Here is a 21,293-nt window from a genome sequence, read left to right as displayed (position 1 = left end):
TGTCTCCATAGGCAACTACAGAGAAGAGACCAAACATCTTGCATCCACACCCGCAAACACCGACTTGTGTTTGGATGCAGGGAAGATATCAGGAAGCTCAACGAGCTGGCAGTTGAAGCAGAGGCGTTGGTGTCGGGTGCTTCAGTTCTATTTTTGACTTGGACCAAGCATTTCTTTTCGATTCAGCTTCCCATCTGCGAGATGGAAAATAAGGCTGCTTGAGGGTGGATCGTTCTGCTGAGAGCAGGGCTGTCAGCAGGTGATGCTTTGTTGAATTCTGCTTTGTTCTGCTCTGCTTTGCTGCCTGCATCCCTGCTGTGCATTCCCGGGCTGAGGATGGAGAAGGGTCACAGCATCCAATGACAGAACTGATGTCAGGTGGGACTCTGCACTGTTGTGACACGGCCTGGGGCCTTTTGCTGCAGCATCTGAGGTGCAAAGGTTCAGCTGCTGCCCTTTGGATGAGCCAGAGTGGCTGCAGGGCCAGAGAAGTACACTGAATGGAGCTGCAGCCCTTGTGTAAAGCACTTTCATTGCTGTCCAAGGCACGGATTTGAGTTTGGAGACAGGCACAAGTGGTGGAGTCACCATCCCTGGAGGTGTTCAAGAACAGTGGAGGTGTGACTCTGAGGGACATGGCCTAGTGGGCATGGTGGGACTGGGCTGAATGGTTGGATGTGGTGATCTTAGTGGTCTTTTCCAGCCTTCATAATTCTATAACTCCATGGCCCAGCACCGTGTGCTTCCATCTGATGTCTCCAGCTCTGGGATTAGCAGCAGACGGGTGGTGAAGGCCAAGTGACAGCCATCAGCTCAGCCCTTCCTTCCTGCCTCTGGGTGAAGGAGCTCCCACAGGCTGCAGGTGCCTCCAATTCACTGCATTCTCCAGTCCCCAGCAATTAGAGGCTTCCTCCTTTTTTTCCAGGAAGTACCTCCAACTCCTCTTGATCGTCTTGTGCCAGTCATAGCTGCTAGAACACGACTTAAGGGAGCCTCTCCCTTCCGGAGCCCCAACCCAGAGCCGCATCTGCGCCGAGCAGAAGGTGAGACCCACGTTCGGTGTTTTTCTCCCTGCTCTTTCAGGGCGCTCCGGCTCTCGGGCAGCCGCTCCCCCCGCTCCCCAGGCCCGCCGCTAGGCGGAGCGGCTCTCCTCCCTTCCACCCTCCCGCTCCGCTTCCGCCGCGGTCGGGGCCCGACAACCAGCGGCATTTCGGTGCGGGGCGGCCCCGGAGCCGCCCCTTTGTTCGCGGGGCTGTGGGGCCGGGCTGTGCCCGCAGCGCCCGGCATCCTCCTTCCTCCTCCTCCCCCTTCTCCTCCTCCTCCCTTCTTTTTCCTCCCCCTCCTCCAATCATCGCAGCTCCCTCCGGCGCGCAGGGAGTGGCACGGCGGCCGCCCGGCAAGGCTGCGGGCTGCGGAAGGTAAGGGGGAACCGCGGGCTGGGATGGGGGGCAGCCCCAACAAAGGAGGGGCGGATGGATGGACGGATGGAGAGATGGAGAGATGGATGGGGCTCAAGCTCATCTCCGGGGCTGGGCGCTGTCAGCACGGATCTGCCGCGGTGTAGCATTGTCCTTGGGTCGGGGAGGGAAAGACACCGTCCTCGTTACGCGCTCTGTGCCAGGGGCTGCGCTGTGCGCTCCGGGTGGGGCCGTGCTGCCGTATTGCCGTGCTGAGCCCTCGCTGTTCGCCCACCTGGGAACGGCCCGAGTCCGGGCGGCGGCCCCGTGGCCCTGCTCAGCTCCGGTGCTGAGCGATGGAGATCGGGGTGGGCGTCAGCATCGAGCGCCGAGCGAGTTGGAGCTTTGCAGCCGGAGAACTGTTTTTCTTTTGTCTCCGGCTGCTGGCTGGGCTGGGTCTCCCCGCTGCCTTTTTGTTCTGATACAACCTAGCTATCGACTAAGGCTGTAGGAGTGGCTGCGGTGGGATTATTTTTGTTTGCAGCAAGGAGATGTGTTCCTGCGTGCTGCTGGGGGGTGGCAGCACAGATCTCGGAGGGACCGAGCGGCTCCTTCAACTCCTGGCCCGTAGCACCGAGCCGGGGGGGCCCGGGCAGAGGCGTGATGCTGTCTCGGGGTATCGGGGTGGCTGCAGCTGCAGTAGGGGAGAGCTGGGAGACAAAGCGTTGTCAGTGCTGCTCTGTGTCAGCCTCAAAGGGCCACAAAGCCCAGCTCAGGAGCAGAGCATCCTGCTGGAGCGGATGGCAAGTTTCATCGCTGCTGGCTTGAAGGTTTTCCATGGGGGGGTGACTTGTATTTTAAGAATGGGTCGGTGCGTGGCTGTGTGTATTCGGGGTGGATATACCTGCATACATATGGCCAGGTTTGTCAGCCTTGTCACTTTTCCTACCCCTGCTGGGCAGTGTTCTCCCATCCAGCGGTGCTTCAGGGCCTCTTCGGCCCCCCTGCCCTGCTGGGGAGGGGATGCTTTCAGCATAACACAGCCCCTTGCCTTGGACTTAACTTGGGTCGTTTTAAGAAGTGACCTACCTGCTGCTAGAGCCTGCTGGGATGAAGGAGGAGCTGCGTGCTGGCAGAAAGGTGCCAGCAATCCCAGGGCTTCAAAGCACGGCGCTGCCTCGAAGTGCTGGCACCAACCGCTGCAGCATGGCAGAGGCTGCACTGCAACCAGTTTGTTTCAGGGGCACATATGTGCATGGCATGCCTTCAGTTAAGGGAAAACCTGAGTGTTCCAGAGGTGCTTTTAGGGTAAGCATAGCCTGGGTTGCCTGCTGAGACCAAGGGCTGTGTCTGCTGTTCTTCTTCTCCTGCTGCCTGTGGCCCTGGAGGTGCCATAATTTAGGCCAGCAAGGAGCATTCCTGGTGCTCTTCCTCTTTTTCAGAAGAAATGATGAAGAACTTGGAGGGGTTTCCCAGTGTGGAGGGATGCGTAAGGGTTTGTACCCTGCACATCTCTGGGTGGTGATATGGGGAAGGGCAGGGTTTCACCTCCCGAGGTTGCTGGTTTTATTTTGCAAACGCTTTCTCTTCCATGAAGGTTGAGAGAGAACAAGAATATCTCATATTCTTGTCATGATCCTGATGAGGACAAGAGGCAGCCTATAAAGCAGGTTCCAGATGCACGCTGTTGGTACTGCTTTGTAGAGTGCATGGCAGCATCGATACAGTGAGTTGCAAAGCTCAGGGAGAGCCCACATACAAGCATTGGAACCTGTGCATGACTTGTTGCTCACCTACATCAGACATTGGTGTGGGCTTAGCTCAGATTTCTGAAAAAAACAGACCTTAGTAATGCCTTGTGACCTGTTTTCCCCTCTGTCTCCCAGGGGAGTGCAAGAGCAGCCGTGCAAGCTGGTGATAAGGGACAAGCAAGTGCTTTCTGCTGCTGTGTTAGATGGCTGGCAATGCCTGCCTGTTGTATCACTGCTCTGCGTGACTGGGAACGTGGAGTCCAGCAAGACTGGGGCCTTGTAGTGCACCTGGCCTTCTGACACCTAAATCAGAGCTGCTGATGAAGAGGGCAGACTGCCAGTGGTCACTCCAGGAGCCCAGAGTGAACACTTTGTTGAGCTGTGGTGCGAAATGGGACAAATCCAAATTGCTTTATTCATGTTTGGGTTTAACTTCTCACTCTCATATTGCTGTAGCTAACAGTGGAAAAATGACTTCACTGCATGTGACCGAGTCTGGCACCTTCACATAATACTTAGTGCTATTCCTGAAAAAAAAGAAAAAGAAAAAGAAAAAAAAAAACAACAACAACCAAAGAAATCTCACTTTAACAAAAAAAAACAAAAAAAGCAGGATTCCTGCATCAGGCTGTGTGGAGATGATTCCCTTGACGTGGCACCGTTCTTCATTTTCTAAAGGAGTGAGATGGTGTCCATAAATTAGCTGTGGTTGCTTCAGACAGAGCGTAAGCCAAGAAGTACGTGCAGAGAAATAGCACTGAGCATTGTCATGTTGTGCTATCAGTTCTGGTGTGATGGCATTGAATGTGATGCTGACTTGAACTGGGCGACTTGTTTGTTTGTTTTGGGAGCTCGTGTTCCCAGCTCTAATGCTAACTCCCTCGGTGACTCCATCTGTGCCTGGGGCAGCCAACTGGTTATGTTTAAGAAGCATTTATACTCTGTCTATGATCAATCAGAATGACTTCCCAACTCTTTCGTGTGCTGGTAGAGGTGGGGAATGGTTCATCCCCACTATGTGATCTTGGGAAAATCCTTTCCGTCTCTCTGTCAGCTCCTCCCAGGTGCGTGGTGTTGCAGCTTTGAGGTCTGAGGATGAAAACTGTGGGTGTTGCATATCCAGACCTCGGGGTTGAGGTGCTTTTAATCCTTCTTCTGTGCTCCGCCATTCAGTTTCTTTAAGGAAGATAATGCAAGTAAAAGTGTATTGCTTGTCCCACAGCTCTTTTTGGAAATCCAATTGGATTTTTCTGAACAACTGGTGTAGTGCAGGGAAAGCATACGTGGGTATTGGTTACACCAGAGGGAATTCACCAAAATCTGGGATGATGAAAACCCCACGGGGTGATCTGACCCATCTGTCTGTCCCGGGTCCCTTTCCCTGGCTGATCTGTTCTTCTTCCACTGACATATTCCTCCCTTGTTATTTACTGCATCATGTTTTGGGAACGCTTGTAGCCGCCAATTAGTGCTGGAAACTTTTCAGCAGTGCTGCCAGGCGGGGAGCAGCCGTTTGTTGCAGCAAGCAGTGCTTTCCCAGCCCTGCAGATGCTTCCATTCACAACCTGCAGTCACATCCCCGCAGCAGAATCTGTCCTGGGTGTTGGGACAAGCCCTGGGAAAGGAGGCTTCTCCTGGAAGGTACAGAGGCAGCTGTTCCGTGAGGTGTGTTTAATGGGCTTTTTAGCCTCATGTTTGCCTGCTGTGCAGTGTTTTTGATGCTGCCTCTGGTCAGCCCCCTGCATGAAGCCCATCCTGGTGGTGGAAGTGCTCCTAACTATATTTAGCTGATAGCTGTTTGTTTTATAACACCGAGGTCTGTGCAAACTGGAGTAGGTCAGCTTGCAAAACCTCAAATAAGTATTCCTATTTCTCTGGACTTCTTCTTCCGAGTTTGTCAACATGGGATGTTCTAGTTGATCAATCCACCAGCCATTGCTAACGGAGTTTTAATGATGGACAACATGACACAAACCTGGAATTAGAGGGATTTTTGCCTTTTTTGTGCTGGTTGTGTCTTCTGCTGAGCTGAACCTGCTTAATCACCTGCTGTCAGTACCCAGAGCCCGTGTCTGATGTTGGAGCTTTACAGCTGCGTTGCTTAGGTGTTCCCTTTGAAGCACTATGAGAATCCCATTGGCCAAGACTGTGGAAGAAGAGATGTCTCAATCCATGAGATTAAACAGCCGTATTGTGGCAGTTTATTTGCTGTTGGGAGGAATAGTAACATCTGGTGTTAGGAGCATCTGAAATAAGGTTATGTGTTATTACTTCCAGCACACAAATGTGGAAATGTCAACCCAATGGATGCTCTTGGGTGGGTGAGTGTATGGCTCAGGTTTATGGAACGCTATGATATATTCTGCCAAAAATGAAGAGAGTGCTCTTTCTAGAAGAGGAAACAACTTGGTTTTTATTCTTCTTTTTGGGGTGAAACAGGACCAGACTGGCTTAGAGATGTGCTATTACTCTGCATTATAATCTGCTCAGGCTGTTGCCTGTAGCCCCTCTATGCTTGGCTAGATATGATTATGTCTTGGTCTGCTTAGGAAATCACAGCTGTGGTCCTGCCCAGCCACCCAAAGCTCTCAAGTCAAACCTCCCCCATGTAATGCAGTGGGCAGCCATCCTGTGGCTGTGCGTGTGGCTCAGAGCCTGAAGGCATCAGGCTGCAATCTCAGTTTCTTTGCTCCTGATATAGTCTGAAGTCAATGATAAATTGCAAGGTGTGGTGCAGGGCAGAAGGAGGTAATGTAGCAATGCTGTCTGATAAGGATCCGATTGGATCCAGCTTCCAAAAATGATTATGATTTTTCATCATCGATAAGAACGGAAAATGACAGAACCACAGGATGTCCCAAACTGGAAGGGACCCATAAGGATCATCAACTCCTGGCTCCACCCGAAGTTTGGATAAGAATTTGAGTAAGAGGTGATGCATCGTGTGCTGTGATGTTTGGGAACTACCTGAGCTCCTGGCTCTTCTGAGTGCTGTTGTGCTGGGGTTGCAGGTAACGAAGTAGGAAGTTCTGAGCAATGCACACTGACCAACATAGAGCTGTTACCAGCCTCCTTGTCCTCACCACTGGTTCTGTTGGGAGCTGTGTAGATGTTGGTGCCAGCTGTGGTCCAGGCAAGTTGTAGTGCTTGGTGAGGCTGGGAACAAAGCTGCTATCAGTGTGTGTGGCATGAGGTCAGCTTCATAGGTGGGGGAGGAGAAGGATGCTGCAGGGAATACCTCCAGCATGCCCCAATGCTGCCAGCACAGGGATGGAACTCTGGGTGTAAACCTGAGTTCCAGTGAATAACAAATAAGGTGTCAGGGTGAACTTTAATGCTGTATTAAATCAAGGACTCAACAGCAGGGAAATTCCTTGAGTTCAGCTCCTTCTGCAGGGCTGAGTTATGGCAGCATTCATTGGGTCCAGTCTGAATTGCAGTGTTATCAGCTCTGTCCCTGCAGGATGGCAGCTCTGCTGTGTATCATTCCTTTCCCACGTGAGCAATGCTGTGTTGCTGTCCTGTTATTTCTGTAGGACGCTGACCCCTCCTCCAGGGCTTAACACCTGGCAGCAGGGACTCCTGCAGCTCCCAAACCTTCCCCACAAATTGGGGATGGTTCTGCTCTGTAATAAATATGGAATTGTTGCTATCTACAGTGCCACTCTTCATCAGATGTTCTGCCACAAAAGGAGCTGAGCTCACCAGCACACCCAGAATGACTCCAGTGGAGTCAATCACCTCAGGTCTCTCTTTGTGGTTTTTAGTTATAGAATGCAGTAGGATGCTTTTATACATTCCTCCTATAATAACCTTTGTTTTACCACTAAAACAAAGTGGTAAAACAGGATGATGAGTCTATTGGAGTGCTTAGAAGTGGTTTTAAAAAGGTGTGAAGGCTTTAAATGAAAGGCCTGCAGGCTTTCCCTTTGCATTCTGTGCCAATTATGAAACTTGAGTGAGGAAATAAACTCAACACAAGGTTGTCTTAGATGTTAATCACCTTTGGGAGATGTAAGGAAACTGATGGTAGCCATGGAACGTTGTGGCTGAGGATCCTGGTGAGTTCTGCAGCATGGGAGGTGGCAGGGGATGCCATGCTCTTCCCCGTATCTGATGGCAATGCAGTGTTTTCATTCCTGAGGCACTCTGCCTGCTTCTCTAGGGGAGGAGGAAATGTTTTCTTGGGAGAGGACTCTGACCTTAATTAAGGATGAGTCTCTTATTTCCTCTATGCTTCAATGAAACGGAAGGATTTAACCCTAATCTGACACGTGCTGCAGAAATTGGTTTCTGATTGCTTGTTGGAAGCAGTAACTAATCAGAGAAGTGCGAGGGGATGGGATGATTGCCTGGGATCAGATGGGGCATCAGAAGGAATTAAAAGATAAAAAAACCCCTTTCTTCTCAGCATAAGCTTTTCTCTTCTAGCAGAGCTGCAGTTTGGCTTTATCAGATCATGGTGTTTTTGTGTTCTGGATTCGTTTCCTGAGCCTTTTGCAGGCCAGACTCAAACCATTCAGTCTTTAGGGTTTTGCTTTTAAGGCAAAATTCTTCTCTTAAACCCTCTCCCCCATCTTTTCAGCACAGCCAGCATGAGCCTAGGGCACCAAATCTTAACCTGTGCTTGCCTGTGGCATGCAGGGAAGTGGGCAGCAATGTAATTATTCTGAGCTTGAGGTTTATTGCATGAGATTCTCAATTTTCTGGGGGGGAACGGAGTGCAGAAAAGCTTGAAAGCATGGAGTGAATGCAGCACAAATGCCCAGAAACAAGAAATGAAGCAACTTTACATACATTTAATAGATACCACTACATTTAGGCCAGTGATGGTTTTGTAGAAAGTCTAATAAATGAATACAACACTGAAAGCTTTTTGCCTTTATCTTTTGTGCTTACTGAAGTGGTGAAAAGCTCCTTCAGGTGGACCCCCTCCTTCTGTAGCCATTGGGTTTCAGGGATGCTCTGGGCTCTGTTTGCAGCATTGGCACTGACTAGTGCGGGAGGTTCCTGCAACCAGTAATGCTATGGACAAACCCAGAAACCTGCTGAAGGCTCTGAGGTGCAAAGCCAGAATATAGGTAGAAAGTTTGGTTCCTGCATTTGTGCTTAACTCTCCTGGATGTGCATGCAAGGGATGTGTCCAAACCCAGGTGCTGCTGAGCTCAGCTGTGTGATGTTTGGCATCATATGAGGTTGTTTCTTTTTCCTTCAATTTCTCCATATGGAATCGCTGTTATTACCTTGTCTCTAGCTGAAGGTGGAATTCCTGGACTTCCCAAGCTTTGTCTTTATTATTAATGTAAGCATCTCTGTGAACACAGCCACGCAACTGCATCATTCTATAGCAGCCCTGAAAATGGCTGAAACTCTCTTTGTGTTCCTTCTGCTTGTATATGTGCCCCCACAGGGCTGTGTACAGAACCCCTGGGGTTCCTCATCCTCAGCCTTCATATGCAGAAAGCAATTGCATCACAAAACATCATCTGAGATGGAAGTGGGTAAAAGCAGGCTTCATTGTGCAAACCTTTTTGTATCCAAATAATTGCTTTAGGAATTGCTGGTAATGTGCATCAGTCAAGATTGCCTTAAACAGAAGTTTAAGTTGTACTGCTTGTCTGCACTGTCTGTCATTCAATTCCCATGCAATACAGCAACCATCATTTCCTTCAGTACGATAACTGGTCTGGGTCTTAGAAAAGCTGTATGCATCACTGACTGTAAATTTAAATCTGCAGGTAAGGAATCAAATTTTGCAGATTTAGAAAATTAGAAACCTCAGTTTTGGCACTTAGACTTTGGGCTGTGTACTTAATGTTAACAAAACAGCTCTGTATTTCTCTATAAAGCACTATAAGCGTTGATCCATTCCAGCAGTGCTCAGGCACTTGAATCTGTGTTCAGCACAGATTCTGTGCCTTGCCCAGAGTGCTGTGTTGGATAAATTCTTCTTACATCCAGACCCATCCAGAAGGCAGCACCAGCCACAGGATGGGACTTGGCCCAAGTCAGTCTGTCTAGAAACCTGTTCCCGTGTTGTGTTTTGTTCAGTACATGGAGGTGAACAGATATTCATGAGAGTTTCCTTCTAGGGAGCGTGCTGGGTTTGAAGATCTGCTTTGTTGGTATGGCCATCTTGAATTGGGATGGTGTGGATGCCCATTTGCCACATGCAACGTGCCTTGCTGAGGGCAGGAGGGATGGGTAAAGCAGAAAAACTTGAAGATGAACCTTTTTCAGCCTTGGCAATATAGGTTTTGTTTCCACCCCCTCTACCCTATTTGAGAAATAACTGAGATCTCAGCACCTCCTGCTGTTCCTCTGTTTTTGATATATGCTGTTATGATGCCTGGCCCATCTTACAGATACTTCATGTATCCAGTTATATCACTGCTGGTGAGAGGTATTTTTTGGGAGTACATCTGCATTTAGCTGAGAGCTGTTCTCCTTGAATCTGAGCCTGGGTGACTCAGATTTGGCTGTCCCCTTTTCCGATGGAAAGATGGAGAACAGAATGTTTTGGTCATTTGGAGCAGCTTTTGTATTGTGCATTCCTGGGATGGTTTTTTGTTGTGGGAACACACAAAGCCATTCATCCTGGTATGACAAGACTGCAGGAAGAATCCAGTGGAGATCTTGAAGACCTTTGTAGTCTGCATCATTTTTGACGAAGAAGGAAAAACAAAATAAGCTGAACTGGCCCCTGAGTGTTTATAGGGGCAGATATTTTTAGATATTTTTGTGGTGGCTTTATTTTATTTTATTTTTTTAACCTTGTGGCAGGGGGAAATCTCATTTCTGTGAAGTTAGGCTGGAATATTAAACTTGGGCAGATGATATAAGGAATAGGAAAAAATGGCTCAAGTGTTTCTTACATCCCATACAACAGCATGTTTGTGCGTGTTCAGAACTGTGCTAAGAGCACCTGTTGGGGTGCTGAGGATGCAGTACAGAAGCTCAGAGCAAGTTGTTATCTCTAATGGAGCAGGGCAGTGCCCTGTGGAGATGCTGGCCCACGTCCCAGCCTGAGATGTGACTGCAGGATCAAAGCTGCATTGCTTGGGTCTTAGAATCGTAGGATGATTGGGTTTGAAGAGACCTTAAAGATCATCCAGTTTCAACCCCATGCCGGGGCAGGGTTGTCCCCCAGCAGGTCAGGTTGCCCTGGGCCGTGTCCCACCTGGCCTTCTGAATGCTCCCAAGGGTTGGGCATCCATAGCTTCTTTGGGCGGTCTGTTCCAGTGCCTCACCACTATCTGAGTAGAGAATTTCCTCCTAACCTCTAACCTGTGTTTCCAGTGTTTTAGCTTAAAGAGGCTTGGATGGCTCAGGGCAGCCTGGGTGAGGATAATGACCTGATGGTGTGACTCAGGATTGCCCAGACTGAGGTACTGGGGTTGCACACAGGGTGGCACCTTGGGCACTTATCGAATTTGTTGTGTGACGTGGAGCCCTGTGAGTATGGATGTGCATGGGCTGTATAGTAGAATAAAAGCAGCTCTGTGTTTGCAGGGTAGCTTAATTAGCAGCCCATGGAGTTTTTGTTTTTCAGCATCAGTATGTTGAAAGCATGTGTTTGCATCAACGTTTCTGGCAGAAATGTAATGCAATGGGAATGCACTTCCTCTTATTCCCTCCCACCCCGATAAATAAAATCCAGTCCACCTGAGAAGGAAGGCTTTAAGTATCTCCAGAGAAGGACATTTGCCCACCTCAGTGGGCAGCCTGTTCCAGGGCTCTGTCACCCTCACAGTGAAAAATATTTCCTCGTGTTCAGATGGAAATTCCCGTATTCCAGTTTGTGCCCCTTGTTCTGTCACTGGGTGCCATTGAGAAGAGCCTGGCCCCATCCACTCAATTCCTGCCCTCTGGATATCAATAAACACTGATCAGATTCCCCCTCCGCCTTCTGTTCTCCAGGCGAACAGCCTTTCCCCATACAGGAGATGCTCCAGGCCCACATCATCTTTGCATTCACTCCAGCAGTTCCATGTCTGCCTTGAACTGAGGAGCACAGAAGTGCACACAGCACTCCAGATGTGCCCTCCTCAGAGCAGAGCAGGAGGATCACCTCCCATGTCCTGCTGGCCACACTCCTTTAATACACCCCAAATTTTTTTGATCTTCATGGCCACCAGGGCACCCTGCTGGCTCATGGTCACCGTGTTGGCCACCAGGACACCCAGATCCCACTCTGCTCCCTCTCTCCCTGGTCTCCTTTTGTTATTCTCTCATCTCTAACTCAGTGTGGGATGGCTGACTTACTGCTGAAACACTCTTTGGTGTCTCAGCATTCCAGGAGATTTCGGGAACGGTTTTGGAATTTTTCCTTTTTTTTTTTTTTTTTTCTTCGTTCCCATCTGTGTGCCTGTGGTTCTCCCTGGAGAGCTGCCAGCCCTCCCCTCTTGCCTGTGCTGGGATCCTTACTCACTCCTTAATCACTTCTCATCCTGGCCATTGCACTTCTCCCCTCGCAGCATCTGTAAGACTTTGCTACGTCAGTTCTCTCAAATGATGCAGACACAAGGCTGTCTCATCCCATGGCCCAGACCTGGGTGTCCTCACCTCCTGGCTGTGCTGCTGTTCCCTTTGCAGTTTGTTGCCATTGTCCCTGTCTCGCTCTGCTGCCACCTCCTTCTGCCCACATCCCTCCTCAATCAGCCAACCGTAGCTTCCTTTTTGCTGATAGTCTCAATTTTTTGATTGTTTTTCTTTACCCATTCGGAATGTTTTTGCATTTTTTCAGCAACTTAGTCATTTCCTTTCTTTCTTTCTTTTTTTTTTTTTTTTTTTTTTAATTGCCATCAAACTTTTTGCTTGAAAAGTTCAGTGCTTGTTAATGCTGCGTACTCACATTAAGATGTCTTATTCCCTTTATCTTCCCCTTTGGGGGAAGCCTTGTTTTCTCTACCAAGATTGGAGATTTATCCTTAATGGAAGGAGCTAAGAGCCCAGTGATGAACACTGACCTCTTCCTTACTCCTCGTGTTGGTTTGGAGGAACTGAGGAACTGCCCTGAAGCTGTGTGAACATGGGGAACATGCAATGAGCTGTAGTGCCATGGGGTTGTAATGCCCCTTTGGGAAGGCCCTTGCAGAACAGGAGAAGTAGATCTTGGCTAACTGACCTAGAGAGGTCATGGGCATGGGTTGATGGTTGAACTAGATGATCTTAATTGGTCTTTCCAGCCTCAATGATTGTGTGATTCTAATGGATGAGATGAGACTTTAGAATTTAAAGAAAATCAACAGTCCCAAACTGAATTTGAATTCTTGTTTGGTTCTGAGAATCTTCTGCTCTAATCTAGGTTGCCAGGTTGGAAGTTACTTAGCAAGATTAAGGAAAAGGCTGTAACACAAAAATGGGAGACCAAGGAAATCTCCCTCATTTTACAGGTGCAGAAAAGAAAGATCATGTCACCTACATGAAGCGGGGCACTGCTTTCTGCAAGCCTGCTCGTGCTCTCCCACCCATTTCTGTCTTATTTCTCAATAATCTGACTTCCCTGTGCTCTTCCCCCCTAGGTCTGTGGCGATGGAAGAAGAGACCCAACATCGAGGAGCCTGAGTGCTGAACAGCAGGACAGCACTTGGAGACACTGGTAGCAACAACCTGAGATACAGAGGCAGCAACCATGCTGAAGCCAAGTGGACTTAAAATCCCTGGCAGGACAGGGAAGCACTCCAGCCCAGTGGGACGAGCATCAGGGACAGCAGCAGCGACTGTCACCACTGGTACAAAGGAAGGTAGGAACTCCATCAATGGGGGCATGAGCTGAGCCAAGTGATAGCCAGGTTTAAAGGCAAAGACCCAGTGGTGCTCAGTGGGGTGAGAAATTGCTCATCTTGTAAGGAGGCTGATCTTGAGCGTGGATCAAAACAAATATGAATGGGTGGTTAGATGTCCTCCCTTGTCTGATTGATGTCTCCTGTCTGGATTGGATGTGATCCTGTCTTAGATATGGGTGTGATTGCTCTGGCAGTCGGGCATAGCCACAAAGCATGGGATTGCCAACATGCATAGCCCCCAACCCAAGTTTGGGCAGATTTGATTGACAGTGTTTTTTTAGCCAAAAGGTGCACTGGTGTGGTGCTGTGAGGCAGAGAAGGAATTGTAAAATTTGAAGAGCTGGTAATACTTGTGCAGATGGGAACCTCACTCTGGGATGCCTTAAACACTGTCCTATAGCCATTGCTTCTGGCCTGTGGTAATGTTTTAGTGAGAACCAGGCACTGAAGGTAATTTGTCCTGCACTAGTTATCTCAAATTAGTGCCTTTGTTTCAATAGAACGATTGGAAGCTCTGGGATATTTATCTAGACACACACACGTGTCTTATTGTCCATTTATCTATATCCTGGGTATACACAAGCTGTACAGACTGCTGTATAAATTACACTTCAAAAGGGTTTGAGTGTTGTTTAGCATTTTCTTCTGGCTGTTTTGAATGCTGTGGTTTTTGTTTTGCTTCATAAGGTCTGTGGGGTCTTTGCATGGAATGCTTCTGCTCAGTGTTGAGCAAACTTGGCTGTGCTTTGTTCTCACGTGGCAGGGGCTGTGCTCTGCTCACGGGCATACATCATCTCTGCTATTCTTAATTTGAACAATATTGTTAGAACCAGTTTTAACTTGTCGTTGGTGCAAGGTGTTGTTTGAGGGGCTGGTGACCACAAGAGATTATGGGCGGAAGTAGAGATCCTTCCCAGTACTACAACATTGTAGGGAACATCACTGTTGTTTCCCAGCTGGCCACTTGACTCTGCTGGTTCTTAATATTAGAGTAATTTCTTAATTTAGCATCCAAATCAAAGAAAATAAAAGCCTCCTTTATCTGTTTCCTAGAGGGATGCTCAGGTTGACAAAGGAAATTCATAGGGTAAGGATTATGTGTTTATTTTGAAGTTGTTCCCTGGATTCATTTCTGTATTTCCCCCACTTTTTTTCTCCTTGCTGTATGTCTGTAGCTGAGAAATGAACTCTTAGGACTCTAAGTGACTAATTACCACTGGGTGTGAATCTTTCAAGGCACAGTGGACTGATAGTTGCGCTTGGTGTGGAGCTGCTTTCAGTTGGTTTTTATCCTAAGAAAAGCTGATGGGGCAGACCTCAAGGCTTTGCACAGAAGCATCCCAGCAAACACAGCGAGTGTGTTGCAGGATGAAGGAGTCATTGCAGAGAGCAGCACTGGGGGCTGATGGGACTGCTATGCTGAATGCAGCACTTGTTTGCTGCAGCCTTTGTGCCTTGTTCAGCTACAGCACTCTGCCAGCATGGGATGCTCAGCAAAGTCTGGGGCAGAGTCATTGCTGGGTGGCAGAGCCCAGCCACAGTGCAGGCAGTAATGGGAGGAAGAAAGAAGTCTCCTAAGCTTGAAACACATTTGTAAAAGAGAACCACAGATCTGCTGAAGTGCAGAATTCAAATGCAATGGTATACAGTCTGTTGGCTCTGAGCTGCCTCCTGCCTTTGGTAACCTGGGGCTGGCTCAGGAAGATCCTGCATATGGATTGAGTCTTCCAAATGGGCAGTGAAGAGAAGGTGTTCGTTCTTCAGTTGTACCTGAGAGTTGTCAGAAAACCATTTGATGCAAATGTATATTGGGAAGCTTCAACTTTTCTTCCTTGTGCCTTCCCTTGAGCCCACCAGTCTTGTCTTGTCTTGTCTTGCAATAGTGGTAGGAAATATGCTGTCTTTTATTCTTTGACTAGAATATGCATAGGTGATTTGATTGCTTCTTTTCTACTATTCTATTCACGTTCTTCTGTAGAAAGTCAAGAGTCTCTCATCCATCTCTCATCTCTTCCTTTTCCAGGCAGTGGAGATGTACCTTGCTGAGTGCTTCCATGTACTCCTGACAGCTCATATAACAAAAAATATGATTGATAGAGACATGAGATGTGTCTCTGTGTATGTATATATTCACAGTTTGTGGCTTTGTGCCTTTGTGAAGACCCCATATGACATAGTCATAGCATGTGAGGAAGAATGGGCATGGCATATCTGAGTTTTGCCCTGGACGCTCTTACTCTGGTTCCACAGTTTCTTACTACTTCTTTGTCATTGAACTTTCTCAATATGGAGATTTACTGCATCTCCTGCCTCATGTGACACTTGGGAAGGTCTGAGGGCTTTTTGTGGTCTATTTAAATTGGAGCTAAATGGGTATTTCCACTGAAAGTCAGCAGGAGAGAGGCAGCTGGCATGGGCTCTTGGAAAACGTCCGCCTCAATGAGTGGTGTCCATGATGACTCTCCCACTCCCTTTCTCTTCCATAAAGCTGAAACAATGGAAAAAATAAGTTTTATTTTGTTCTGGTGACTGTTTTTCTTAAAACCAGACTGAGAATTCATCTCTAGCTGTGTGAGGACAGGATTTCCCACACATGTGTTGGCCTATTTTCTGTGCTTCAACTAAAGAACGTTACTGCCTTCAACCCTGCGTGCAAGCAAAGTTTCTGTGCAAAAGGTGTGGGACACTCTAAAGGGCTCAATATATCATTTGGATTTCTTTTTCTAAAAAAGCTCATACGTCTTATTTTCTACCCCACCCCCTCCTGGGAAAAGTCTGCTTTTGCCTGGAGCTGCAAAATGGAGAGAGAATGGAAGCTGTGATGAATGGGCCCACACAGCCTCCAGCTGGTGGAACAGGTGAAGGGAATGCTGGAGCCAGCTGATGGGAAAGGCTTTCCTCTCCAAGCAAGCTGCTGTACTGCTGCTCTGAGTGCTTTTGTCTGCTTTGTGGGGTTCTTAAATCTCGTCTTCAGTCGAAGAATGTTGGCAGAAGGCTGGTGGAAAAAAGGAAAACCAGTATATGTAGACAGCATTGGGTGAGAATGGGACACTCCTGGTAGAGGCAGAGCAGCCCACACCAGTGTCTTTGTCTGCAAGACTGGAGTGCATCCAGTCTGAGCCTGGTGTAGATGAGCTGTGATGGAGTTGGATGCAGCCATAGTGCTTGCTTTGGGCTGTGTGATCAACGGTGTGGGATCTCCAGAGCTGTTGTTACCGTTCCTTGTTGAGAAATTGTTGTTTGGTGGTTTTTTGTTAAACAGGATTTCTCACTGTTTTAGTTTAGGCTTTTTATTAAGGTGCAAGAAGGAGGGCTGTTTTTTCTTGCTCACCAATGTATTAATTCTCACTTTGAAATAAATGTGAAAGACACAAAACTACTGTTTTGTCTGAAACACAATCAGTGTGGTTGTGGTGCCCGGAGCAGCTGATTGACCAGAACAGACAGAGGGAGCTGATACTTGTCTATTCAAAGCTTTGTGCTCTTGATTAATATTAAACTTAGGGTGTAGTGCACTGGTAAATTGAGAGAAATTACCCTACACCATGGGGCTGAGCCTGCCATTGTCATAAAATCATAGAACGGCCTGGGTTAAAGGGACCACAATGATCATCTTGTTCCAACCTCCTGCTATGTGCAGGGTTGCCAACCGGCAGACCAGACTGCCCAGAGCCACGTCCAACCTGGCCTTGAATGCCTCCAGAGACCAGCAAACATCTGGTTTTGACACTTTGGTTCAGCCTTCAATTAAATCCATGCTGCAAGTGTGAATGGATGTTCCATGGGTTGGATCAGCAGTCAGTACCCGGACACTGGTGATGCAACAGTCAAGTTTGATTGGGCTTGGTTTTATCTTCATGGATCCGTTGAAGTTTAATTTCTAGGTTAGATGCTGCAGCATCAGCAGATATTTATCAGTCTGTAGTAACAGCCATGTTTCCAGCACACAGCATTCACCTGCTTGGGAGTTACCTGGAAGAAAACAGCTGTGTGCTTTCAAGTGTTGCACAGAAGAAAAACTGCAGATAGTATTTATGGTTTGTTAATTTAAGATCTGACAGAAAGAGGTGGCTGCTAGGGGTATTTGGAAAGTTGATAGGGAATTGATTATGGGATGCTTAGGAAGGTTGTATTCAGCTTGGTGCAGGTGTTTGTGATGCAGGAGGGGGTGATGCCTTGCAGTATGTTATCCCCTGCTCCCATTCTGACCAAGGGAGGGACCTTGGGAGCTCCTTTCCCAAGGAGGTGATTTGGTGCATGCCAACAAAAGGGCATTGAATCCCCATTGAATCTATCTTGGTTTCATCAGCTTTACAGATAGCATTTAGAGATGACTGAGAGTCTGATTTTAATTGTCTTAACTGTGAGATGCTCTTAGTGGGATTTGATGTAGTTAATCCTTAAACATTCGGTGCGCCCTCTGCAGAATGAGATGTGAGCACATGCTGAAGGCATACGGAGGTTGGATGCCCTCCTGCTACCCGTCAGCAGCTCCTTGCAGGACACCATGGAAGGGAAATCTCTTCCCACAGATGTCCAGCCTGTGGGGGGTTTGACTATAATGAACCAAATCCATTCAACTTTTTTGCTTTACTAAATCATCTGAGCACTGGAATGATGTAAGAGCAGGCAATGTGCATTATGTATCTGGAGAAAGCCCTGTGCTCAGAGTCTGTGCTGGAGCCAGAGCTGTATGAGGCTCTCCCAGTCCCTGTGATTTAACCTTTCTTTCCCCTACTGGGAAGGATTCAGTGATCTTCATGGTCTTTTCCAACCTTAATAATGGTATGATTCAGTTGTTAGCAGTAGGGGCACTCCACGTGGCCGCTCAGGTTGTATCCTGTGAGTCAGCATCCCAGATTGCACACACGCAGCATCTTCATTACATTCCTTGCACTGGCTGCTCTTGACCCTCAGTCTGGACCCAGTCTGATTGTTAAGTAGTCATTGCTCGTGATGGAACAAGCTAGGCTATTTTCTGGTACCTTCTCTTCTGGAGTTCATTGGCAATGAGCTAATTCCATCACTTTTGAGTGAATGAGCCCATGGCTCTTCTACACACAGCTGCTTGAGCAATGTGCTGCTTGGCTGCTCTTCTCCCACTTGCTGTAGGAGCAGCAGCAAAGCCCATTTGAATGGGAACAATGCCCGAGCAAAAATCCTGCGCTTGAAGGCTGGTGAGTTCAAAACTCTGCTGGTTGATTGCTTGGCCACTCTTTGCAGTGTTTGGTACTGAAGATAAATTTCTACAGTTTTGAAGGTGTCCTGAGACCGCTCCTCTCTCTGTGCAGCCGCCAGAGCTGTGCCTGGGAAACCATTTATAAATGTCTCGTTAAAGACCCGTGTCTGCCTCTCTCCTTGTTTTTTTTTGCCATTGGATCAGTTCACTGAGAGCAGCTGTCTGCACTTCTGCAGCAGCACCTCCGGAACTGAGCTCCTGCCTTACAGATTCCCACAGCCGAGGAAATCACAGACAACTGCATGGACACATGTGCAGGGCATGCAGGCATTGTGCTGAGCTCAGTCCCGACCTTTTGTACGCTCACGTGAAAAGGAAAATCTCTAGGAAGCCACACTTGTGCTGGAAGTGCCACTGGGCAGAGAGCTGTGCACACCAGTGATTTGGGGACGGCGATCTCACCGTGCATTGCTTGAGCTGGCCCCCATCAGGAACCCCCTGCAAATTCGTCTCATGTAAGTGCATCCACCACACTGTTCTCATGGGATATCGTGGCTCTGTGCTTTCTAGCTGCTTTCTGACTCTCCCAGCGCGTAGTTCTTAAGGGTTTCCATCCCAGGGATCTGGGTAGGGTGACTGCTTTGAGGGGCTTGGGGATGGGGCGTGATAAGTCTTTACAGCTAAGTGCTTTTTCTAAATGGCAAACTGTATTTTCTGTTAGGATCAGCTGTAGTCAATAAAGCATGTAATGCTTCCAAGTGGAGCGTTCCAATCAGTGATTTTTTGTTATTTACTTAGGAAAGAATGAAGCCTGTGTGGTTCGGTACACCGTGGATTACTTTAGCCCTAGGTTGTCAAATGGGTCTGTGGTTTATTTCTGGAGGCTGGGGAAGGAGGCATGGGTGCTCTATTCCTTCTGAAAGAGTGGTTGGGCACTGGCAGAGGCTGCCAGGGGAGTGGGGCAGTCACTGTCCCTGGAGGTGTTCAGGAGCCATGGAGATGTGGCACTGAGGGATTTGGCACTATTGGTGGGAGGTGATGGTCGGTCTGGATGATCTTAGAGGTCTTTTCCAGTGTTAATGACTCTGATTCTGTCAAACCTGAAACACCTTTAATATTATGGGATTTTTGTTTGCATTCTTTTCCAGGAAAGCAGGGTGCTGTTGCTCAGGAATGTGATAGATGGACTCTGTTTTCAGGCTGGAAAATATCACACAGCAGATTGAAGTACAAATGTTGAAAGAATATACTTAAGGTTTTAAAAATAATAATTATGTAAAAAAATAACACTCTAATCTGGATGAATAGATCTTTCCATATGCTGCATGCTAATTACCACTCAGTGAAAGAAATCGTGTGCGTGTTTTGCTAGTCACTTCCCTTGTGCCCTGTGCTGCCAAGAAGGATCTGCTAAGTGTATTTTCTTGAATACCATTGTTTATACAAAAAAAAAAAAATCCAGGAATATAACAAATACCTTCTCCCAGTTTAAGAACAGCCAGCCTGATATTATCTGATCTGGTGTAGCTGTTATGAACTCAGAGTTCCAGCACTGCTGTCTCCAGTGGGCACCGAGAATGCTTGTCTCGCCCATGGCAGAGCAGCTTTCGTACCAGCCACCTCCTGAATGAGACCTTTATGTGAATGCCTTTATTCAATACGTCTGTCTGAGGTTCAGTGCCCTCCCAGCTGCCTCCGAAAGACAAATATCGACCTCAATGGGCACCTCCTTGCATTCAGAGCAAATCCACTTTGCAGCAGCTCCCATTTGCTGTTGCTTGCTCATTCATAGTTCCCATTTGGTTTCTTATCGTCCTCCTTCTTTTCCTCCTCGTTGCTGACTTTTTTTCTAGGTATTTTTGCCTGCGCTGTTGAAGTTTGCATCAGATCTTGATATCTGCACAGTGGGGCTTATTCCAGGGAAGAACAGCAGGGACGGCAGATTTTCAGGGTGCCAGATGCAGAGTTCATCTCCATGCCAGCCCTTACATTCGTGTCCCGTGAGATAAGCCATTACAGACCCAACTTTTCAGCTTTGAACTTGGAAAGCTTTCAGTCGTTGTTTCCCAGTCAGCCATAAATCTCCGGGGCTGCTTCCTCCCACAATGTGCTGCCAGGCACTCGGCCGTTCCCTGTAAAGCATTGCAGCCATCCTCTTCCCTCTTTCTTTCTTCATTCTCCCACAGCTTGAAAAGGCCGTGATAAATCTTGCAGGAAACAGCTGCTTCGTCGATGTGCTCAATAATTGGAATTGGGGTAGAGCGGTGTGGGCTGGGTTTCGCTTGGCTGCCAACAATATCACTTCTGTGTCTTCCAAGCTGCTCTGATCCCTCTGTGGGAACCTGGAGAACCACTGTGAGCCAAAGGAAGCTGTGCCACAGGTTGGACCCCTTGTTTCTTGCCCGGTAGAGCAGACAACAGTGTATTCAACTCTGAAAACTGGTGCTCTGGACTGCCCTTTGGTCCATGGCTGTATGGAACCTTTCAGCTAGCCGTGCCCAAGCCACGGCTTGCAGTCTGCCACCAGTGAGGTGGTGCATTTCAGCAATGATGATGATCAGTGACCTCCACATATTTTTTTTACAAGCAAAAAGGAAGGGCTAATGGTAGTGAAAATAGCGTTTTGTAACTGAGAATGTTACTATCAGAGTTATTGTGCTCTTTGTAGTTGTTGTCATTTCCATGGAAATAAATAAAAAGCATTACTTTTGGAGCAACCTACATATATGCAGCCCAAGACAATTCCTCATCGCTCAGTGTGGCCCAGGCAAACCAAAAGGTTGGGCACCCGTGCTCTGAGCTGTGACCATTGATTTGGTAACTGGTGTCACGTTGTGCATGGAGGTGCTCCCCAGCCACAGGGCAAGCTGCCCAACCCAGCATCCTATAGCCTGTCTACAGTTTTAGATATATGGGCTGATTTTTGGGTGGTCCTATGTGGAGCCAGGAGTTGGATTCAGCGATCCTTATGGGTCACTTCCAACTTGGGATGTTATATGATTTATCAAGTTAAGCTGGTGTTGCGTTAGGTACAGATCTATTTGTTTGCCTTGTGGTTAAGAACAATCAAACCCAACAACAAGAAAAACCCTGGCAATTAAAATGCTGAAGGAAAGCCCTCTCTGGGGGCATTGTATAGCTCTGCTGTAAATATAGTGCATTTTCTTCCTTTTTCCCT

At 47.9% G+C, this 21,293-nt stretch overlaps 1 protein-coding gene across 4 annotated transcripts in view; it reads left to right on the top strand.

The window, feature by feature from the left end:
• The first annotated feature begins 1,019 nt into the window (after positions 1–1,019).
• Positions 1,020–21,293, top strand: part of CLIP2 (CAP-Gly domain containing linker protein 2) — a 58,485-nt gene continuing 38,211 nt past the window's right edge. The window contains exons 1-2 of one of the 4 annotated variants that reach the window (XM_010721814.4): positions 1,020–1,043; positions 12,673–12,894. In XM_010721814.4, coding sequence (XP_010720116.2) covers positions 12,783–12,894 — 112 coding nt within the window. In that variant the 5' untranslated portion in view covers positions 1,020–1,043; positions 12,673–12,782. Of the gene's footprint in view, positions 1,044–1,183; positions 1,419–12,672; positions 12,895–21,293 lie in introns of those variants that run through there. The other 3 variants (XM_085240777.1, XM_010721813.4, XM_031556415.2) reach the window with 3 other exon arrangements.

The sequence above is a fragment of the Meleagris gallopavo genome, chromosome 21, assembly GCF_905368555.1.
Source record: "Meleagris gallopavo chromosome 21, MGAL_WU_HG_1.1, whole genome shotgun sequence".
Lineage (NCBI taxonomy): Eukaryota > Metazoa > Chordata > Aves > Galliformes > Phasianidae > Meleagris > Meleagris gallopavo.
Note: the sequence above shows the minus strand (reverse complement) of the source record. Positions and strands in the feature narration are given on the sequence as shown.